At 43.0% G+C, this 21,809-nt stretch overlaps 1 protein-coding gene across 2 annotated transcripts in view; it reads left to right on the top strand.

Annotated features, from left to right (window-relative positions):
• The first annotated feature begins 1,782 nt into the window (after positions 1–1,782).
• Positions 1,783–21,809, top strand: part of EBF2 (EBF transcription factor 2) — a 211,517-nt gene continuing 191,490 nt past the window's right edge. For both annotated transcript variants that reach the window (XM_014569061.4, XM_006114184.5), the window contains exons 1-6: positions 1,783–2,379; positions 4,691–4,847; positions 5,881–5,944; positions 6,282–6,337; positions 6,670–6,743; positions 14,331–14,399. In XM_014569061.4, coding sequence (XP_014424547.1) covers positions 2,249–2,379; positions 4,691–4,847; positions 5,881–5,944; positions 6,282–6,337; positions 6,670–6,743; positions 14,331–14,399 — 551 coding nt within the window. In that variant the 5' untranslated portion in view covers positions 1,783–2,248. The remainder of the gene's footprint in view (positions 2,380–4,690; positions 4,848–5,880; positions 5,945–6,281; positions 6,338–6,669; positions 6,744–14,330; positions 14,400–21,809) is intronic.

The raw sequence follows: 21,809 nt of genomic DNA, 5'->3' as shown, positions 1-21,809 counted from the left end.
GTCCCTATTGATATCAACCAGGATGAGAACACGTGGGGTTCTTCCAGCTCAGCTGTAGGGATAAATTCGGGGGCAAGTTACATTCGATTCACAGAGCTAACGATACAAATAAAAAAGCATTTCCAGTCGTACAAAGAAATAGTTCTTAGAGCAGGAAAGACACATTGGATTCAATGGGCGGACATAATTTGCCTGGTATGGATTAATCACACGCTGCCGCCTGTAAATCTAGTTTGAATATTCTTGTTTTCTCTCGTTGGTTTAAATGAGCTCACCTCATTTCAAAAACAAACAATTGCCTTCGCAGCTGAGAAATTGTATCAAAAGAGCCTCGCATCACACACCCCAGGAATGTTTGTTTACAAAATATATTGTTGTGAACCCCGGAACAGAAACCTGGCCACATTGGATCAGACAACTGGTCCAGCAAGCCTCGTATTCTGTCTTCGACAGTGGCCAATGCCAGGTGCTTCAAAGGGAATGACATAACTGATTGCTGCTTTTCCTTTTGCTCAACTGACAAATCGCTCAATGCATATTTATCAATTCAGGGGGAAAGAGAGGTTAGCGTGGTAAATAGTTTTGAACAGAGATCGCGTGGAGATTTATAGTTCATCTAATACCATGTATGTCACGCATGTAGGCAGAATAATTTAGAGTACCCTCTTCGCCCCCAATCGTGTTTGAATTAAATATGCTTTTTTCGGATGAAAAGATTTAAATGTATTTTTTAAGATAAACTCTTTTATACTAATGATTCAAAACGTAGTCGAAAGCCAGGCACTTAAGCTAGGCTTTGGATTGAAAAGAAATTGTGTTTCTCCCCCAACCCTAAAGCAGGTTAAAGAGGGGTCTCTAAATAATGAGGAAAGAAAATCCAGGCGCTGTCCCTTTAACTACGGAACATCTGATTCCTTCATCTGGCAGATGGTCTTTGAGCACAGATTTGCATTCATTGTCTTGAAATCTGTTTTCGCGTTGGTGTTATATAGATTTCAGGGACAGATCTATGCACAGTTCAGAACACAAAAGGGCCACGAAGAAAATAACACCAAGCCAGAATGATTTTTTTTTTAAGTAGGAAAACCCCTCCTGAAAATAGCGGTCTCCTTTCAGCGGTGACCATTTTTTTTTTTTTGCTTAGCGGGAACGAAATAAAAAGTTTTAAGGGCAGCTTTCAGAGCCCTTGTGTAGTGTGAAGTTGTGGGTGCGTTTTATGGGTTGGAAATGTATGGAGCTCCTTCTCCCTCGCGGATGTGCGCACAATCTGTTATTTGACGCCTATAAAGAGCCCCCTATCTTGCCCCCAGAGCCTAGGTGGGTTGGAATGGATCCTGTTTAGTTTTCGCTGAGAATTTGTCTAACAGCGCTCCTAAAGTCAGAGCACGATACATTTCAGGTGTTAAAAAAAAGATATTTGTTTATTTGCTTTGTTTGACAAAACTCATTGAAATCTGACGGCAGCAGCACTTACTAAACAGCCCCTGGAACAATTTCTTGAAAAGTACCTTAAGTGGCTACCATCTGAGGTTAACAAACTGCAAGGGAAGGATGTTGGTAAGCAACTTATTTAACAATCAGAAAAGTCTGATTACTGTTGCATTTCTACCCTCTCCCCCTCTCCTATTGGCAATTGTTGGGTAGCCAGGAGCGGAGGTTAGTGTAGCTCTGCTCTAGAATTGTCGGCAATCCTCCAATCGGGTGCGTCTATGCAAATACCACCCCCCTAATATGGAACTATGCCCCGCCCCCTTCCTAGTATGTTTTCTCCTATTGCTGTAACCCATTGATGGTGACTAGCTTGGAGAAGTATCCGGACTTCCTCAGTCCAGTGTGTAATCAGACTCTTTAGCTCCTTTTCTTCCTTTCTTTCACGTTTTATCCCGATTCTTTTTTTTTTTTTTGGATTAAGCAGCAACCAGCCCTCTTCCCTGTGTCTTTGAGAAACAGGTGACGCTGGTTACCAGCGGGTAGTTTTTGGATGCCCTCTCCTCTCCGGCTTTGAAGGATGATAGTCCCGGGCGAGCCTGCATGACTTTCCTTTGCAAAAAGGGGGGAAAAAAACTTTGCGTGTGTGGAAGACGTTTAACAACTCGCGTAGCATTTCAGAGCAGAAGAAGTGGGTTTTAAAGCGGAACTTTGCCACTGTCTGGGGATTGGTGTGTGTGCTAATTTCGAAGGCTGCTGCTGCTGCTGCTGTTTTCCCCCCTCCCCAAGAAACTGTCGTCAGTTGGAATAGACTTCTTAAATGTTTGGGATTCAAGACACTTTAGGAAGAGGACCGATTCTGAAAGATAAATCTCTAGCCTCTGAAATGGATTCCGTCAGGTCCTGGGTCAGAAACGTTGGGGTTGTGGATGCAAACGTAGCGGCGCAAAGGTAAATCCCAGCGACTTGTGTTTTCCCCCTTTTGAAACCTCCCTTTCCTCCCGCTGTTGTGCAGACTCGCGACTGAATTGATTTCCCTCCCCTCCTCCCCCACAGCCAGTGGAAATCCAAGAGGGCAAAGCGCTAGCTAGGGACAAGCACACACAGCAGAGGAAGTCGGAGCGAGGAGAATTTTTTCCCCCTGCCTGCTTCGGGGAGGGGAAGGGAGGCGCGCAGAGCCCTGCGAGCGAATAGTGACCGTTCGGAGGCTTGTATGCCCGAAGGGGGATGCTATTCAGCGCCACCTTCATTGCACGGTTCAAAATCAGCTGACTTTCCTTGGTCCCAGGGCGTGCTTTGTACCGCTAACGCCACCGTCCTTCCCTCCTAGCCCCTCGACCCACTCAGGCTAAATCCACGCGAGGAGGCAGAAAGCGAGCCCAGCTCGGGTTTGAGCCAGGGGGGAGAAGGGCAGAGACCGGGATCTAGCAGCTAGGAATGATCTATGCAGAGTCCTTGATCCTACTTTACTAACTGTTTAGTAACAGCGCCGTTTAGACCGCAGGGAACTTAAAACCGGGCCGGCTGCAAAAGAAGACGCATTTTTGCTTCAATTTGGGGTCCCTAATCTTGATTGCCAATAGACAAACCCGGGTGCCACGTTCTCTTCGCTGTCGACCTCCTCTCCTTGCTATCTTCTCTCCAGTGGCTCTTTTTTTTTACGGAGGGGAGAGCGAATCAGACCCCCCTTCCCTAAATAAAATGTGCGCCCCATTCTGCAGGTATCTCTTTAGAACGCCTTCGGGCACACACGTATGGGACAGGGCTGGATCGACCCGAAAAGAAAGTTGAGGACAACTTGAGGGTCAGGCAATCAGCTTTGCACACAGCTCCTCTGGTTTAGGAGCTAATATACAAATCGGAGACAGACCTCTATGCCCCCAGTCAGATCAATCTGGTCTCTATGGAAGATCTTCCAAGCAGCACCAGAGAAGATATTAAAGGGGGGGGGGGGTTATTTTATAAACAATGAATGTTGGTAGATGGTTTAATTTAGATGGAGGGGAATAAAAATACTTTTCAACATTCTTGGGAGGGAAACCGAAAGTAAAACAAATGTTATAAGCATTGTAAGAAATCGCCAATTCACCGGAGCTCATAGCTCGGTGTTCGCATTGGGACATCGCTAACCATCCTAGATGTCTTGTAAAAAGCCAGCGCTTCTTAAATTCAAGATGATGAAAAAAAATCAAATTATTAAACTGGCCGGGGACCTGTCCAATTGGACATTGTACCTGTCCAATTGGAAATGGAAATAAGGGGGTTGCTGGAGGATATTGGTAGCTTTCCAGAGAGACAAATAAATACTTTTCTCAAATATGTGAAGCAATAATATTAGATGAGCTGATTTCAGGAAAGTAAGAGTTCACAAAGATGCTATCTATGGGAACCCTATACACCTATGTGTCTTCTGTGCGCTCCATACAAATCCAACAAAAGAAAAGAGGTGGAACCAATTCTGCTAAAAAACCCGAACCCTGAGATTTAGAATTTCTTTTGCATAAAGAGGTTCCGAATAAATCAAACTTTGTAAATCCGTGTAAGAAATCACCCTACGCAGAACGTGTTACAGAAAGCATGCCTTCTGTGTTTAAATGACATGTATGTAATCCGCCAAACCGCGCTGAGAAGACGCACAAGTTGATTCAAGTGGATCAGTGACTATACAAATACAAATGTGTTAGAAACTTCGCTGCTAAGGGAAGTAGACACACTTCTTGAAACCAGTTGCCTTTCCTTCCCCCTCAGTACAGACACCTACTTGGGGAAAGATTTTAAGATCATTTGACCTGGGCTAAAGGAAAAGTGAACTCAGCTGGAAATGTATCGTTTTCAGAACCTTTAGCTTATTATATTACACATGCACACACACACGCCTTGTGTTGTACCCAAAGAATGAGTTAGGAATCAAGGCATTAGGAGGGAAAATGTTAATAATCCATAATAAAGTTTTCAAACTCTCACATTTGGGAGAATAAAGTTCTTCATGTAGCTGCTAGCAAATTCAAGCATGCTCCATTTTAATTGTATTTAATTTTTTTAATCGAAAGTGATGCGAGCGCACAAATTGTGGCGAGGAAAGTAACAAAATCAAAGTCATTAGTAACAATTGGCTGTTAATAACCCCGTGCGCCACAAAGACGGGAGAATCCTTTCCCCTCTCTCTAATAATTTTCTGCGCTTATTTTTTTATTACTATGCAACCTTTTAATTCGTCTGTTTCTCTCCCCTCCTTCCCCAATTCCATCTGTTTCTTCCACAGCGGAGTAGCTTTGTCCAGAGCCCACTTTGAAAAGCAACCACCTTCCAACTTGAGGAAATCCAATTTCTTTCATTTTGTCCTGGCTCTCTACGACAGGCAGGGGCAGCCGGTGGAAATAGAGAGGACAGCTTTTGTGGACTTCGTAGAAAATGATAAAGTAAGACTCGCCTATCTGGGGTGTTTTTTTTCTGTCTTCCTTTCCCAAATTCACCGTCGGCGCCCCCTAACTCCGCCACTCGGCTCACCCCTTTTAGAACCTGGCCTTGTAAAGTCCTGTCATTCTCCGCCATTCTTTCCGTACCTAAATAATAACACTTAGTCGTGTGTTCATGGACTTATCAGCAAGGCAACCCAGCCCCCTGTTCTCAACATTCTCTCTTCCTTCCCTGTTATTAACAAGGCTTGTCAATTTCTGCCGCCCCGAGAAATACAAGTGGCATTTCATACAGCCACTTAAAACAAAATAGAATAAAATAACGCAGGGGGTCCAATACATTCTATTTTTGCATACGCCAGATCGTCCAGGTTTTACGAGTGCTCTCAGCGACCTGGAAGGGCGAGCTGTGATTTGTCATATTATCCGCTAAGCCTGATCTTTTGAGGCTCCAAAGTCACTGACTGGGCTTCGGAAACATTTGCTCTTGAGTTTTAAAGATCCAGGTATTAAGCTGTTAGAAACCTTCCTTTCCTCCAAACTATGCCTGGTGTTAGTTTAGTGACGGAGAAGGGTTTTTAATTATGAAGGACGACATGAATGATGGTCCTCTGATAAATTACAGTCCCAGAAATGTCCTGGAAACACCACCTTCAGGAAATAAATACAGCGACTTTTTGTAAAACGACTTCATTCTTTTGCGCGTACAATTGGGTTAAAAACAAACAAGCACGTGCCCTCGTCGGTCTGCCCAGAAGCTTGCTTCGCATTTGCGAGTTCCCCCGCAAAGGGCAGAGCGTTGTAGGGAATCAGGTTGGGAGCTTTCGAGCAAGTGGAAAAGTTTCTGTAACTGCCACAGAAAGGGAAGTCTGTCCCGGGTCACGCGGAAGGTTAATTTCTCCCCGTCAGTGGACGGCCCCCCCCTTCCTCCAAGATCTTAATAAACTTTCTGGTCACAACCATTCATGGTTTGCAAGCGGGCTGCTTTTGTGCGGGCACCGCACCGAGCACATTTTGTTGACTCTTTTTTTTCCAGGAGCAGGGCAATGAAAAGACCAACAACGGCACACACTACAAACTTCAGCTCCTGTACAGCAATGGTAAGTCACCTACGAAAGGCAGCGGGCCAGGGGCGCAGGGGATGGGAGCGAAGAAGCCGCGATAAAGTTTTAGAGAGCGCAGAGATAAAATACAGGGAAAGTTCCTCCCTCCCCCCGCCTGTCTCGTTCAGAAGCCGAAATCCCCACACGGGTAGCCGCTTTTCCGGGCTGGCCAGCCTTTAGTAAGCCCGGGATTTGAAGACCAGCAGCCTTAAACCTGAAGCGATGCTTGATAGGAGTAAAAAGAAAATGGAGAAGTTACAGAGTGGCGTAGATAAGTAGGAGCTTCAATCTCTGTAACGCCTGGATTTCCTGTGTCTTCCCATTGTCTCCTTAGGTGTCAGAACTGAACAAGATCTGTTTGTCAGGCTCATCGATTCAGTTACTAAACAGGTGAGCTGAGCCCGGCTTTGTGTTGCACAATCTCCGCTTCTTCATTCCCTTTTCACTCCGCGCATTGTCCAACCCCGAATTATTTCCCCCTTCCGAGTGTCTGATTTTGCGCCTTAATTTCCAGTGCATCTGGAAAACAATACTCTTCCTTCCCCCAGTGATCCTGGGATGTTAACAATCTTGAAGTGACACTGGGTTACATGCATGTCTCCTATCTTGTGCAAAAAAGACTGCACAAGTCACAGTGTTTTGCACTTTTAAAAACCTGAATATTACAAGAAACAGACAAACCCCCAAACCCCTTCACCTACTAATGTCCCTGTTTTTCATAGCCCATCACTTATGAAGGACAGAACAAGAATCCAGAAATGTGCAGAGTTCTGCTTACTCACGAAGTCATGTGCAGGTAAGAGCATTTTATTATTGGTGCAATAGGATGTATTCCGTTCATAATAGTAAACTTGCTTCCCAAGGTGCTAAAAGTGGTTTTCTATATAAGTTGTAGATATGATCAGTTTTGTTTTTGTGGTGGGGACCGTCTTCCAAGAGAAGAATTTCTCTTTGCATGCGTACAATATTTGGTTTGGGTTTCATGCCAACTTATTTAGTACTACAGATCTGGAAATCCTTCCTGAGTGAACTGCAGTAGTTTGCTCTATTTTGCACTGAGTATGGACAACAACTTGAAAGGGCCCATAATTCCCAATTTTGTATTTCTGTAAGCTTTTCCCAAGGTGCCTTTCTAAAAGGTTCCTATCAATTTCCAGAGTCTGCCTGAAAATTAGAAAGAGTTCTTGATTTATATTTTTCCAGGTTACATGCTTTAATATTATCAATTAATTGAATATAATTAATGCCCTTTAGTTCTGTCCCAAAAAATCTATCTTTGACATATTTTTTTGTCACAAGCAACGCTTATGGAACTTCTATTTTAGTAAAATAGACAGAAATTACAGATGTTAAAATTACATTTTAAAGGATATTTTTAATAGCATTTGTGGATGTCTTTAGGTACATGTGTCTTATGTATGTACATCTTGCTTCCAGGGCAACTGATTATTTTGTCCTGCTCAAGTAATTACCATTTTTGATACATCTCATAATGCAAACAGTCAAAGGCCTTATATTAAAATGTGTTAAATTGTGCACATAATGCTCTTTCATCAAATGAAAGGCAAACCAAACTTTGGCCTTTATTAAACACATTTGATATTTATTGTATTAGTATTTTTTTTAAAAAGCTCTTGGATCGAATGTTACTTGTCAGGATCACTGGAACAATTTTTATAGTGGGGGTGCTGTGATCCTTTGAATCAAACTGTAAATTATGTATATTAATGGGAACTACTTCATGCCCCCCCTTCCATCCGTAGTTCCAGCACCTAGGTGGCATGTTTTAGAAAGCACATTGCACTAATAAGTTTAAATATTGCCTTCTAAGTGCATGACATAGTAAAAGCAATTGAATAGAATAGACTTTTTTGTTGAGGTGGAAGTAGTATTCACATTTTTCAAAAGGTAACGGAATAATTGGTGTACCTGGAAAAACTGCAATAAGGGTGAAGTATGCAAAACGGTGTGTGTGTGTGCGTTTGAGTTCATGCATGCAAAACTTAGCTTTTGTATGTCACCCTCATGAACTGAGTAACTGTGTACTGTGTACTGTTTGTTACTTCTGAATATTGGAAATAGTACTTGCATAGACATGTGTGTTTGTATGTGTGATACTCAATGTGCCTTTTGTGTCCTTACGTAACAAGCAATTTACTCTGCCTATGTGTATATTAAAGAAGAGTGAAGTGGGGCATATTTTTTGGTTTCTCCAAAATTTACATATTTATTTTAATATATATGCTATTCCCTGTTTCTGAAAGGCTTGACTTATCCATACTTAGATAATCATTGGAGAAGCAAAATCGCTGGATTTCTATACACTAGGGTCTCTATTTGTAATAATAAAATGACAGCTAGTGTAATCCAGTTCTTTTTCACTCCTGCTGAATGGACAGTGGATCTATATTAAGAGCATTTTTTCCACTCTCCTTTCTTACAAAGAAAATGGGCCGATCTTCCCTTTGACAATAATCAACATTTTAAAAGTACTAAGTAAACTCTCTGATAAGCCTTTGTCTACTGGGCTTGGGTTGATGCCTGTAAATATATTCCATGCTTGATTTAAGGTAATGTTCTACAAATGTAAACCATTATTCAGTTTGTACTAAACTCCTGCTTGATAGATTAGCCAAGGAAGAATTACAATTCAGGGCTGTCCTTTCCATGTAATGCACAGATTAGTGAACCAAATCAAAAGCTCTGTGTAACCTAATCAAGACATTTGATTTTAAATGTCTTGTTCACAGAGATACTTTTAAAACAGGATGCTGCCTATTTTGAAAAGACATTGTACCATCATTTTGAATAATAGCAGGGGAATGACTCCCGCTCGAGTTAAACTTGACATTTTTTTAAACACAATAATCAAGTCCTCCTCACTCTATGCTGCTTAAGTGGCAGCATCAATTTTTAAAGACCCTACTTTAGTTTACATTAGTAACAGTGTGTAAAAAATTAATGTTCTGTGCCCATTCTGAGGTCCAAATTGATGCCCATTGTGTGTTGTGGGTTTTTTTTTTTAATTATAGGGTCTGTTTTCTTTTTCCTTGTTAGCTACAGGTAAATACGCTTTTGATCTTTTGATTTGAATTTGTCATATAAAATCACTCAGATATTCATGCCGTATACAGACAAGTGCATCCGAAACCCCCTGCATCTTCTAGTCAGACAGCGACAGATGTATCCTTAGCAGGAAAGTTGTCTAAATATTGATGTGGATGCAACAATCTGTCATATCAATTGAAAGTTTAAAATCTCAGCTCCCCTCCTCCCCCCCAATAAATTAGTGTATTTTGTTAGAGCTTTATTTATTGAACTATTTATGTTTGAAAAGTTTTAGCAATAGGGTTTTTATGCATTTGAGGCATGGCAGCGTAAGGGCAACTGTCCATATGGGCGAGGGTTATCTGAAATATACGGTAGCTTTTTCTTTGAATGATAGGAAATGGAATAACTCTTTGTCGTCATCTTGTTCTAGCAATTATCAACTAAGAGAAAACTAGTTGTTATGCTGCCGCCAGCAGACGGCAATGCCCTCAGTGCTCAGAGGGTTAAAAGGTATTATAATTTGAACAGTAGTCTCAGGGCCTACAGCTGGCTAATAACAGAGTTGTATTGAGTGCAAGTAAGCCCCACAGCTGTGACTTTCGCCACAAGGCTCAGACTAGACAGGAGCTCTAATCAGCTGGGCCAGGCGGCCACTGGGGCCTGTGTCTTTATCGTCCAGATGGTGTGAATTTAGACACTTTTGTTATGCAATTGCAGGGAGGAGTTGGGGAGAAGAAAACAAAACAAAGGCCACCATGCTGTGAGCTTATTTGAGTTTGAAATTAGAGACAGATTTTTGTTTTTTGCCTTTTTTTTTTAAAAGTTGAGGGCTGAATTTTAAGTCCATTTTAGTTGGGCTGGCAGGGAGCATGGGGGGGGGGGGGGGAGAGGGAATGCATAAGCCTTTCTTTGATATGGGGCCCTATCCAGTTTCTAGGGGTGGCTTTGTTGGTCTTATTGGTTGTGGCTTTTTCGTCAGTGTAGTTCATATTGCAAGATTTACTGTATCCTGTGTGGATCTGTTAGAGAGCTCAAAGTGCAGTAAGAATTTATTTCTGTGCCCATAAGAAGTCTTCAGCCCTGATCCTACAAATTTATGCAAGTGAGTAATTCTACTGGGACCAAAGGAATGACATGCGTATATAAAGTTACTCAGGTGCTTAAGTATTAGCAGGATCAGGGTCCTAATATTCACTTAAATCAACGTAACGGGCCCCATACTGAAGTCAGTTAGATTTTTACCATTGATTTATCTGGGAGAAGGGTCAGCCCAGTAAAGAACAAGTATTATATAACAACCCAGTCGGAAGCTTGTCAGTTTTTTTAAATGCCACAGTGATAGGTCATTTGAAATATGTTGGATGGGGGTGAGGAGGACTGAAGATTCAAGATGGACTTTATCAGAAACTTTTGACGGGCATAATCTCACATTTTGGAAATAATTCAATCCACAACTTGGACTTGTTTTCTTATGGAAAGAGGTGGTGCTTTCAGGATAAAACATTTCATATGTTCTGGGGCTCAGAAAGTACAGAGGTGAGAGGAAATAGTTTAGTCATCTAACAAAATGTGCTACAGTGGAGGCAAACAATGAGAAAATGAATATTTACAAAGTGCTTGCACCTCCTCAGGTCAAACACATATTTTAGTAATATATAATACTTCAAAGCTCATAAATGTGGTAACAAAGTATGCAAACTAATTCTAACAATGAGATAGGTTCATACCAGGAAGCAGTTACGTTGCCTCCCAAATCCATGTAATATAATCTAAACAAATCTACAGTGTGATGACAACTTTTCCTGGAAGCATGTGTGGACAATGAGATTTGGTGTAGGTACTATGCTTTATGTTTGAGTGTTGTTGTGACGTTCTAATCCAAAATGCCTGTGGATAGATAATCTGTATGAGTTATATGTCCATAGGGTGTCTTGCTGGTATTACTGCAAAGAAAGACAATGATTTTTTTGTTTCAGTTAGCAATAAAAAAACCCTGCACCAGTATAAAACTTTTTTAAAAACTAAGCTAAGACTTTTTTTGTTTGATAGTGGCAAACTGCATGCTACATTAAAAACAATCAGAGATTTGCTCCTCATTTAATCTCCAATTGGTCATAAAATGTGTGGCTTAAAATAGAAATCAACCCTCTACTCTTCTGAATGAGAGTGTTGTGTTAGGTTTTTTCTTTGGAAAATCTGAAATCTTCAACTTTCTTACAAAAGTAAGAAACTTGGTAGAAATGGCCATTGGGCAGTGAATCTTATGAAAGGTGCAATAAAAAAACTCCCCAAAAACAAACTGAAAATAACAATGAGTAGTCCTATAGCTCCTTAGGGTATATTTATACAACAACATTATTTAAAAATAACTAGCATTATTTTGAAATAACTTAGTCCGCATATACACAGCAGGCAGTTATTTTGAAATAATGTTGAAATACTGTCAAGCTGGAGGATTTCGTACTCTGACTCCTGCAACCCTCATTGTACACGGAGTAAGGGAAGTCTGAGGAAGAGTGCTTTATTTTGAAATAAGTGCTGAGTGTAGATGTTCCCAATTTCGAAATAAGCAATGCAATTGACATAGCTCAATGTGTGAAGCTTATTTTGAGTTAAACCCTGCTGTGTAAGTGAACCCTTAGGGTATGTCTACACTGCATCCCTAGTTCGAACTAGGGATGCAAATGGAGACAATCGAACTAGTTAATGAAGCGGGGATTTAAATATCCCGCGCTCCATTAACATGATCTCGCCGGCGCGCTAGTTTGAATCACAGCTGATTCGAACCAGGAAGTGCGCGCCGGGACGCGTTAGTTCGGACTAAAGCTCTTAGTCTGAACTAATGTTACTCCTCAAAAAATGTAGACATTGTAGACATACCCTTGGAGACTAACACACACACACATACACACACACACATATATCTACATCTATCTATCTATCTATATCTATATCTATCTCTATATCTATCTCTATATCTATCTCTATATCTATATCTATATAATCTTGAGCTTTTATGGGTACAACCCACTTCTTCAGATGAGTGCAGCAAAAGGGACAAACCCTAAATTTTGGGGTGTTTCTGTCCCTTTTGCTCCACTCATTTGAAGAGGGTTGTACCCATAAAAGCTCATGATACTGTATATATAAATATATATTTGTTAGTCTCTAAGGTGCTATGGGATCACTCGTTGATTTTTTTAAGTTTTTTTAAGTTACAGACTAACACAGCTACCCTTGTGAGACTCAGAAACAAAAGACAGAAATGGCAGCATTTGGGGGAGCTTTACTGAAAGTAATGGAACTCTGACAATTTATACGTGCCCCAGGGACTTTTTTTCTAAAAAAAAAATCTAGTGAATCCTTTATCTGAAAAGGAATGGACTTAATGAAAAACTGCAGGACTGAGGCAAAGGAATGTAAAAAGTGTCAAAATAGTTCACATTCGAACTGCTAACGAAAGAGATCTTCTTGTTGCATCCCCACCTTGCTGGGCCGTGTAAACTCACAAAGCCATGGAGTTCCTGCCACGCTACAACTTGCAGATGGAATGCACGGACTTGAAATGCTGAATAACTGGGAGGCGGGAAGTTTTATGTCCATGTTTATATTTTAAGCATTTTATATCTGAATATTATCGACTTCAAGAGCATTAATCCTTCATATTGCGTTTCCTTGGACTCACTCCTGCATTTTTATCTGTTTTTCCTCTGGTCAGGGCAATTCCCTGTGGAAAGGAGCTGAATTCAGGCTAACTAGGAATTTTGAAAATGCATTCAGCCCCCTCAAAACCACTGCACATAAAACTCAACCGTTTGGGCCCAATCCAGCTCACTCTTACTTTAGCGTAAATCCAAGTCACTTCATGAAAAGGCAACGGGACTCGTGGCTTGCTTTTATGCAGAAGCCGACTGTTGGGGCAGATGGGAATTTTGATACCGTGTGCTTAAATGTTCAGCAATTGTGGTGATAAATGTTGTTTCCCGCAGCCAGCTTCCTGGTTTTGTCAATTGGAACTTTGATTTACCACAGCATCAGGGTTCTCTTCACAGGTCTAACGGGCTTGCATGCTGCCGCTATATAGAGATAGAAATTTCTCCACTCCCTCCCAAATATGCGTCAAGTTGCCAGATCCTTAGTTGGCATAAATTGGTCTAGCCCCATTGAAATCAGTGAAGCGATATATGTCAGAGAAGGATCCTACGCTTGGTTTTTCAGACAGAATGGGCATGTACCATGATCTGGTGCCAAGCACCCTATCAATGCTGATGGCATTTAGAGTTAATAGTGCTCTGTTACCTCCCAGAGTAGCACTGCAGCTCTCTTGTAGCATATATAAAAGTCTCAGAGGATAGCCATGTTAGTCTGTAATTTTAAAGAAACGAGTAGTCCTGTAGCACTGTGGACACTTACAAAAATATATATTTAGTATCATGAGCTTTGAGGGGCAAAACCCACTTCCTCAGATGAGTGGGTTTTGCCTACGAAAGCTCATGATACTAAATATATATTTTTGTTAGTTTCTAAGGTGCTACCGGACTACTCATTGCTTCTTTGTAGAAGATATGTGTGCTGGTATATCTGTCTGCAAGCTTAGATGCACACACTCAGTATGCCTGTGTGTATATTTTAAATCAAGTCCCTCTGCAGTACTTTACTTATTGTATCCCTTTGGGGCAGGGACCTGGTTATTTTGCAAAGCCCCAGATACACCCATTGTATTGTACCTATAAAAGAGAACTTGTATGTTGGTACACTGAGTCCAGATTATATTGTACGTGCATCAGAAATAGGCCGAGACATGCAATTTCTAAGCTATCACATTGCTGGACACATTGTATAGCCTTTATATTACATTCCTAGTTATAAAGAAGGTTAATCATGTAGAATAAATGGTCAGTCATTTCTTACAGAGTCCAACATGTTGTTAGGTTGCTTTTAACCATGATTTGTCATCAACTGTGATGCCTTCTACTGGTGGGCTTATAACCATCTATCACACATGCTGCTCATGTCTATTACATGCTTACAACATCTGTTAAACATTAATAAATGGCGCCTTACTATCAAGTGTGACAATATTGCTTTCTCTTTTGGAGGAGATTTTCAAAGGAGACAAAAGGGAGCCAAGTGTTTAAATCCCTCTGACATTGAATGGGAGTTGGGGACCGTTCAGAGATCCCCAGTCCCCTTTTGAAAATCTCTGAATTTTCTGGATGCTACTTAAACCCTCCATTGCGCCCTTCAGTTCAGCTGAGCAAGGCTTAGAGTTCATTGCTTTGCCATGAATACTCACGGACATACTCTCATTTTGGTTTCCTCCCCTCTCCAGCCGATGCTGCGAAAAGAAAAGTTGTGGCAACAGAAACGAGACTCCCTCGGATCCTGTGATCATTGACAGGTAGGACATAAAGCTCTCTCTTCCACGCCACCCAGCAAACCTAGCCACACTGCTGGCTTCGTGTGGAGACATCCAGGGCTCTCCCTCGACGGCTCTCTGTCAGTCTGCTCTGCTTTGATGCTTTGAGTCCTAACGTGCTAGCTGCAGGACTGGTTATTTTCAGAAAGGCTGGGCTTTCCTTGGTAGAGTTTCTTATTTTAATGCTGCCCTACATAGACCAATTTAAATCTGACCAAGTATTCTGTGCATGGTAAGTTTCCGAATACCGTCTATTCACCTGGGATGGGGTCCAGCTGGATCACTGGAATAGATAAAGTTTCAAGTAACCTGGCAGCTTCATTAAAATTCCTTAACAAAATAATGATGTTGCAGTTGCGGCTTTTTTGGGAAACACATTATCCAGGTTTTAAATGCATGGTTTTGGAATTACCATAAATCTTATGCAGAACATCAATTTCACATATTTCTTGGCCTTCGGTTTCTGAGTGGGAAATGTGTGTGAGTATATATTCAGTGAAAATGTAAGGAGGCAAATTCGAAACTGATAGAAAAGGAAGGTTTTTTTTTGCACTGCATGCAATTAGCCTGTGGAATTCATTGACAAGATATTGAGGCCAAAAGCTTAGCAGGATTTAAAAACAAGAATATGCAGCACTCTTTTGGTAAATAATAAAAAATACACAATTGAGTGTCCTATGTAGAGAGATCTTACGCCCTCGTTCTTCACGGCAAATGCTTTGTCTGGATATCGGGGCTAGGAGGAAACGATTCCTGGGGACAGGTTATTCTATAGCTACCTATTGAAGTGTTTCTTGTTCTGCTGTGATAGTGGCCATAGCTGGAGGTAGGAAACTGGAGGAGATGGACCACAAGTCCAAATATTTTATTCCTCTGTTATTCCTGCATTCAGTGCATGTAACGTAACGTTATTAGGACATCTCTATTTCATCTGCATTGATATTGGAATCGAGAATGGTCAAGCTAGTTTGAAGAAGTATCTATAATTCCCTTTCCTCTTATTTTTACTACATTAGAGTCCCAATTATCCCATCTAAACAGGACCAATAGGTGGTCGGAGTAACAAAAATGTTGGATAATACAGAAATGGCCTGGGGTGTGATAAAATTCTTTGCTGTATTGTGAGGGGGGTCCAGACCGCTTTAGCCAGCCCTCCCCTTAATCACCCCCCGCAGCAGCTGTGCCCTGCAAGCGGCTCAGGGGGCTCCCACCCTGCTGTGGGCTGCCACTGTGCTGCGCCCCGAACAGCTCAGAGACAAAGCAGCCAACAACGGCCGTGGCTCGGCCCCTTCCCTGCCTCCCGGTGGCAGCGCCCCTCAGCCCCGCACGCGCCCCGTGGCTGGATCTCACACACTGGTCCCCTGGAGTCAGGGCTGGGTTTGAAAGGGCCGCAGCTTCCCGGCCTAGTTCCCGCCGTGCAAAGGGAGGAGCAGGAGCAGGGGTGGCCATGTGGCCCTGGAACAAGGCTGTGCCAATCCGCAGGCAGGGCCGAGGCTGCGTGTCACCCCCAAGCAAGCGTCGCTAGCGCAGCTGGGCCGGCGTGGCCTGGCTGCAGGAGCCTCTGGAGAGTGGCTCGGTCTGAGCACAGAGCAGTCTACGTGGCTTCCCCTGTGTCACCCCCGTTGCACCCCAAGAGGTCTTGTGTCAAGAGAAAGGCCCCCAACTCCCCATACCATGCATCACCACGACAGGCAATGGAGTGGCTTGGCCACAGTGGGCTGGGACCAGGCGCACTGCCAGACAAAGCAGCAGTGGTACGGCTATGTCGGATAAAGCGGAAGGTCGGATAATCGGGACTCTACTGTAGTCAATTTGACCCCAATCCTTTATGAAGATTCTGAATTTTTTTAGCTCTTTTTTCCTTGGCCTTTATTTTTGCACTTTCACCTTGTGGCTGAGACCAAAGATGGAACCCCAGTATTCTGGCTAGAAAAAGAAGAGTGGGAAAGGTCAGACTGAGCTTGTCCGCACAATTTCTAGCCTAATTTTGGCTGATCTGAAGTCTGGTTTGAGTCTGTAGCTGAGAATTTTCCAGTCTCAGTTCTGAACTTCTTGAGGTTTGTCCATTGCAACGAGGGAGACATTGGATGACGAGTCAGAAGCTCTAGGTCCTATTCCTGGTTCTGCCCCAGACTTGCTGAGTGATCTTGGGGCAAGTTACTTTCCCTCTCTGCACCTCAGTTTCCCCATCTGTAAAATAGGGTTTGTGCTGCTTTATGTGATTTTGAGATCTGTGAATGTACAATACTATGCAAGGCAAACTATTATTACATAGTGATAGAAATGTAGCCATGTTAGTCTGGTGTAGCTGAAACAAAATACAGGACTATGCAGCACTTTAAACCATCTTGTTAGTCTTTAAAGTGCTACATAGTCCTGTATTTTATTATTACATAGGGATGCTAACGAGTATGCGTGAGGCTTACCAGTATGCTTACTGGGTAACTGGCCCTTGCTAGTTAGCTCTGGGGGTGGCCAGCTGCACTGGGATGGAGCTATGCTGATGGATCAGGTGATGGGACCTAGGTTAAAATGCTTAACCAGTGAAGTGCTATCATTTAACCATAAAAATGAGTAGTTACAGACTAACATGGCTACCCTAAGGGTGTGTTTAGACTACATGGTTTTGTCGACAAAAGTGGACTTTTGTCGACAAAACTATACCTGTGTTCACACCGCCTTTGAGTTATGTCGACATAACGTCGACAGAACTCAGGAGTTTTGTCGACGTATGTAAACCTCATTCTACGAGGAATAACACCTTTTGTCGACAGAGTTCTGCATCTACACTGCCCTTTGCGTCTACACTGTTATGTTGACAAAGCGGCTTGCTTTGTCGACAGAACTGGATGTCGTCTAGACGCTCTTTGTCGACAGAAGCTTTGTTGACAGTATCTGTCAACAAAACTTCTGTCGACAAAACCCTGTAGTCTAGACGTACCCTTACAGACTTTTTATCATTTCACCGGTTAACCATTTTAACATACCTACTATTATACAGAGAGCCCAGGGCTTTTCTTCCTTACTCAGCCTTTGTAATAGTTCATTTCCAAGGGACCTCTGAATGCATAAGTGTCACGAAGTCCTTTCACCCCAGTCTTCATTGGTGAGAATTCTGCCACATGTTAAACTCTGCACAGGACCTTAGGGGGCCAAAGACTGTTCCCACCAGAATACTCTGTTGACTGTTTCATATGAAGCATTCTTCTCTCTTTGGCAGCCATGAGGGGGACTTTCCACCAAACAGACACAACTCCAGCTATGTGAATAGTGTAATGGAGCTGATGGACCTTAGCTCAACTTACCACGGCATCCCCACTGCAGAAGGTCAACGGGAGAAACTCTTCCATTGACTTCCCTTATTCCTCATGACCTGATGGAATACTGGAGTCGATGGGAGCACGATCAGTGGTTGATTTAATGGGTCCTTACTAGACCCACTAAATCAAACTCTGGGAGAATGCTCTCTGCAGCATCGATCTCCCGGTAAGTGGAGACAAGCCCTTAGCTGAAACAGTTAATGCATTACACTTCTCTTTAATGGCTGGCCTCCAGATCAGAGCTGGAGTAATGCTGGTGGAATATGCCCTTCCACTGGAGAGCAGTGTGGTCTAGGGACTTCTTTTCCCACACTGCCACTGAGCTGCATCATGGGCAAATTGCTCACCTCTCTGTTTTCCTTCTCACCCTTTGTCTATTGTGTCCATGTGGATTATGAGCTCTCCAGGGCAAGAATAGCCTTAACCAAAGTGATACTATAATGTAAATAGAATAAATCCTACCAATGCTATGCCTAGCCTACATTTAATTTCCCAGAATCTGGCAAACCAGATCCTTTCTCAAGAAGTAAAAGCCCCTTTAGGATTTTCAAACTGAACAATAAAACTAGAGTCAGTGAATGACCCACCCCAAATGCATGTATGTTAGAAAGCTAGATTCTAATTATTTTCAGAGATTTTACCTTGCTCTTTGGCAGAAAGCAGACTGCTGCGGCTAGTCATTCTGTACCAGGTGGAACATTGCTCCTGCAAGGCGGAATACGTTCCTCCAGTCACACATGCCAATGGGTAGTGGACCATCGTATGCATGTGTATTTGAAGAGAGGGTTTTTTTAAATGATTATGCTAAATAATGATTTGTTAGTTTAATGTTGGCTTCCTGTGTGCACTATTTTAACTTTAAAACTATTCTCAGAGTTGGGTTGAAGCAATCTGTAAATATGGAGGTTGACCTTTTTACAATGTAGCAACTGTGTTGGAACTTAGAATTTCTTTGATTAGTGAACATCGCTTCCTTGAAGGCCACTTTGGCTCTGGACTGAAAGGCAAGGAGCAAAAGTTCCATCTACACACACACACACACACACACACACACACACATCAGGCATGATCACACACACAGACACACACACACATCAGGCACAATCACACACACAGACACATACACACAGAGACACACACATCAGGCATGATCACACACACAGACACACACACACACATCAGGCACGATCACACACACACAGACACACACACATCAGGCATGATGACAGAGATCTTGTCTATCAGCAGAGTTCCCTCTGATTAGGAGGGTGGGATTCACTTACCATGTGGCATGGTTCTGTTCTGCAGGGTGGATGGGGCTGATCAGTGCTTTAATATGGCCCAGAAATGTGCTGAAGTCTCTTATTTTAGCACAGTCCCAGGTCACCAGTGAAGCGCAGTGTCGTCCAACCTGCAGTGCGACACCTAGCCCAGCCTGGGGCTCATCCCATTACCTGGGGTCCTCTGACACAGGTGACTGATGCCACATGGAGAGTCCTTGATTCTGCAGATTTGAACTTGTGGGGGGAGGGATTCCTTTCTTTTCATAGTACAATCATAGCACACTAGAGCTATGTCTACACTCGTGGCTTCTTGCGCAAGTATGGCCTTTCTTGCACAAGAATCCGCAGAGCGTCTGCACTGCCCACCCGCTCTTGCGCAAGTAAATTTACAGTACGGCGTGGTAAGAGAGGGCTTCTTGTGCAAGAGCTACGCTCTTTTTTGACAGGTGTGAGCCCTCTTGTGCAGGAGCTCTTGCGCAAGAGGGCAGTGTGGCTAAAATGGCCATTGGAGCTTTCTTGTGCAAGGCAGCGTCCACACTGCCATGGGAGCTCTTGCACAAGAGCACATGGCAGTGTGGACATTTTCTTGCACAAGACTTCTTGCACAAGAACCCTTGCGCAAGATGTTCTTGCGCAAGAAGCCGCGAGGGTAGACATAGCCTAGAAGTGGAAGGAACCTTGAGAAGTCATCAAGTCCAGTCCCCTGCCCTCACCGCAGGACCAAGCACCAGGTAGATCATTCCTGACAGGTGTCTGTCCAACCCACTCTTAAATATCTCCAGTGATGGAGATTCCACAACCTCCCTCGGCAATTTATTCCAGTGTTTAACCACCCTGACAGTTAGGAAGTTTTTCCTAATGTCCAACCTAAACCTCCCTTGCTGCAATTTAAGCCCATTGCTTCTTGTCCTATCCTCAGAGGCCAAAGAGAACAGTTTTTCTCCCTCCTTTTTGTAACACTCTTTTAGGTACTTGAAAACTGCTGCCAAGTCTCCTCTCAGTCTTCTCCTTTCTAAACTAAACAAGCCCAGTTCTTTCAGTCTTCCCTCATAGGTCATGTTTTCTAGACCTTTAATCATCATAGTTAATATTAGTCTTGTCTTGAGCGAGGACTGCAGGATCCGGCCTAAGGAAAGGACCAAAAATGGAGGAAGAAAGGAGAGTGAAGAAATTGTGGTGTTCAGCTAACCCATGTCTGGAATGAATTGGTGAGAGACATGAGACACGACTAGAATCTCCCCTCAGAAGGGAAGGAAAAGAGAGGCCACCAAGAGACTGGCTGGATTGAATATGAAGCACTAGCATTCCCTTTCTAACTCATTCAATTCATATGCAATGTTGTTGCTGCCAGCGTTAGTGAGAAAATGGTGATTGGTAAATGGGAAGGCCCATCTGCATTGTAATTCCTAGCAGGGTGTAAGGGACTGGATTTTAAGATGGCTAAAACCAGATTCCATCTTGCAGCATAGAATGAATCAAACAATGCTGCATCACAAAAGGCAGCAGTGTGGTTGGGGAAGAAACCAAACACTTTTTAGTCCTACCCATTGATTGCTCGTCTTCACAGCGCACCTACCATGCAAGATATGTTGAGTGCCCTTTTGGTTCCTGCAGATTCCCCAGACATTGTGGCCATTAGTGAAGTGAAGATTAAGACCCCAAACAAAACTTGTAGGATGCTCACTTAAGAGTGCTTGGACCAGCTAGTCCAAAGTCTATTCCCATGTGGATGCAGGTTGTGATCTTCCATCTGACAACATGCTAATCTGACCGTGCCCTCAGATTCAGCCAAGATGCTGAATTCTTGGCCCAGATCATCAGCTGGCAGAAATCAGTGCAACTCCATTGGAGTTGTGCCAGAGTATGACATCTGAGGACCTGGCCCTCCCCTGTGTTTGATCAGAGTATTTTAGAATGTTACAACCCATCCCCTTCAATTGTGTTTTGCCTGCACTCCTAACCCGGCATGTTGTAAATTCCACCCATGTAGTGCATGACAACACCGTGACTTCTGCTGCTGAGTCACTGGCATCTTGCGCTTATATTTTTAAACAGGGGGAAATAGTTCAGTGGAAAAAATAACACCAGGCGGCCCTGAACAGAATCCAAAAATCCTCATGCTGAAAAAAAAAAACAACAAACCAACCAACAACACATTTCTTCTGTAACCTTTGCTTTGGGATGCTATTTAGTTCCTAAGGACCTAGTAGGTAGCTTCCTCTCAATCTTGGCAACTAATATTTCTTTTTTAAAAAATATGAATTGGAGCATGAATGTTGCCTTGCTTACATTCACCATCCAGCCATCTCCCTGGGCAACTATCTGTCGGTTACCTAATAGGTCCCATCCCCTCCATGCGAATGCTGATGCAAAATCCCCCTAAAGGCTCATTCTAGCTTCACCAGAGGAAATCACTTGCTCAGCAAAAAACTGAAGGGTTGTTGCGGTTTTGGGGGCAGGCAGGTGTGCAGAGCTGTTATTGGCAGGAAGATTTTCCCCTCCCCCCGTGCTTCCCCTAACTCATAGATTTGTGTCTACTCATTAGCGCGCGGATAATGTTGTCAGCAGGATGTTGGTTGGAGTGTCACTTTGGCTGTGCTCTCCCAGCGGTGAAAAGTTCTTTCAGTTGTTGTTGGGCCGGGCAGGATTTGTTCCGATTGTTGAGCGTCTATTTCTTGGTATCTGGAACATGGTGCAAAAGGGGTGTTTTTTGGAATGAAATCAGTAAATTTCCCCTCTGTGTTTTTTTTCCCTTCTCTGTGGGCCAGATTCCGATCTCATTTACCCTG

Source organism: Pelodiscus sinensis, chromosome 28, assembly GCF_052426305.1.
Source record: "Pelodiscus sinensis isolate ZL-2025 chromosome 28, ASM5242630v1, whole genome shotgun sequence".
NCBI lineage: Eukaryota > Metazoa > Chordata > Testudines > Trionychidae > Pelodiscus > Pelodiscus sinensis.
The sequence above is the reverse complement of the archived record's forward strand: the minus strand, read 5'-3'. Positions and strand labels throughout refer to the sequence as shown.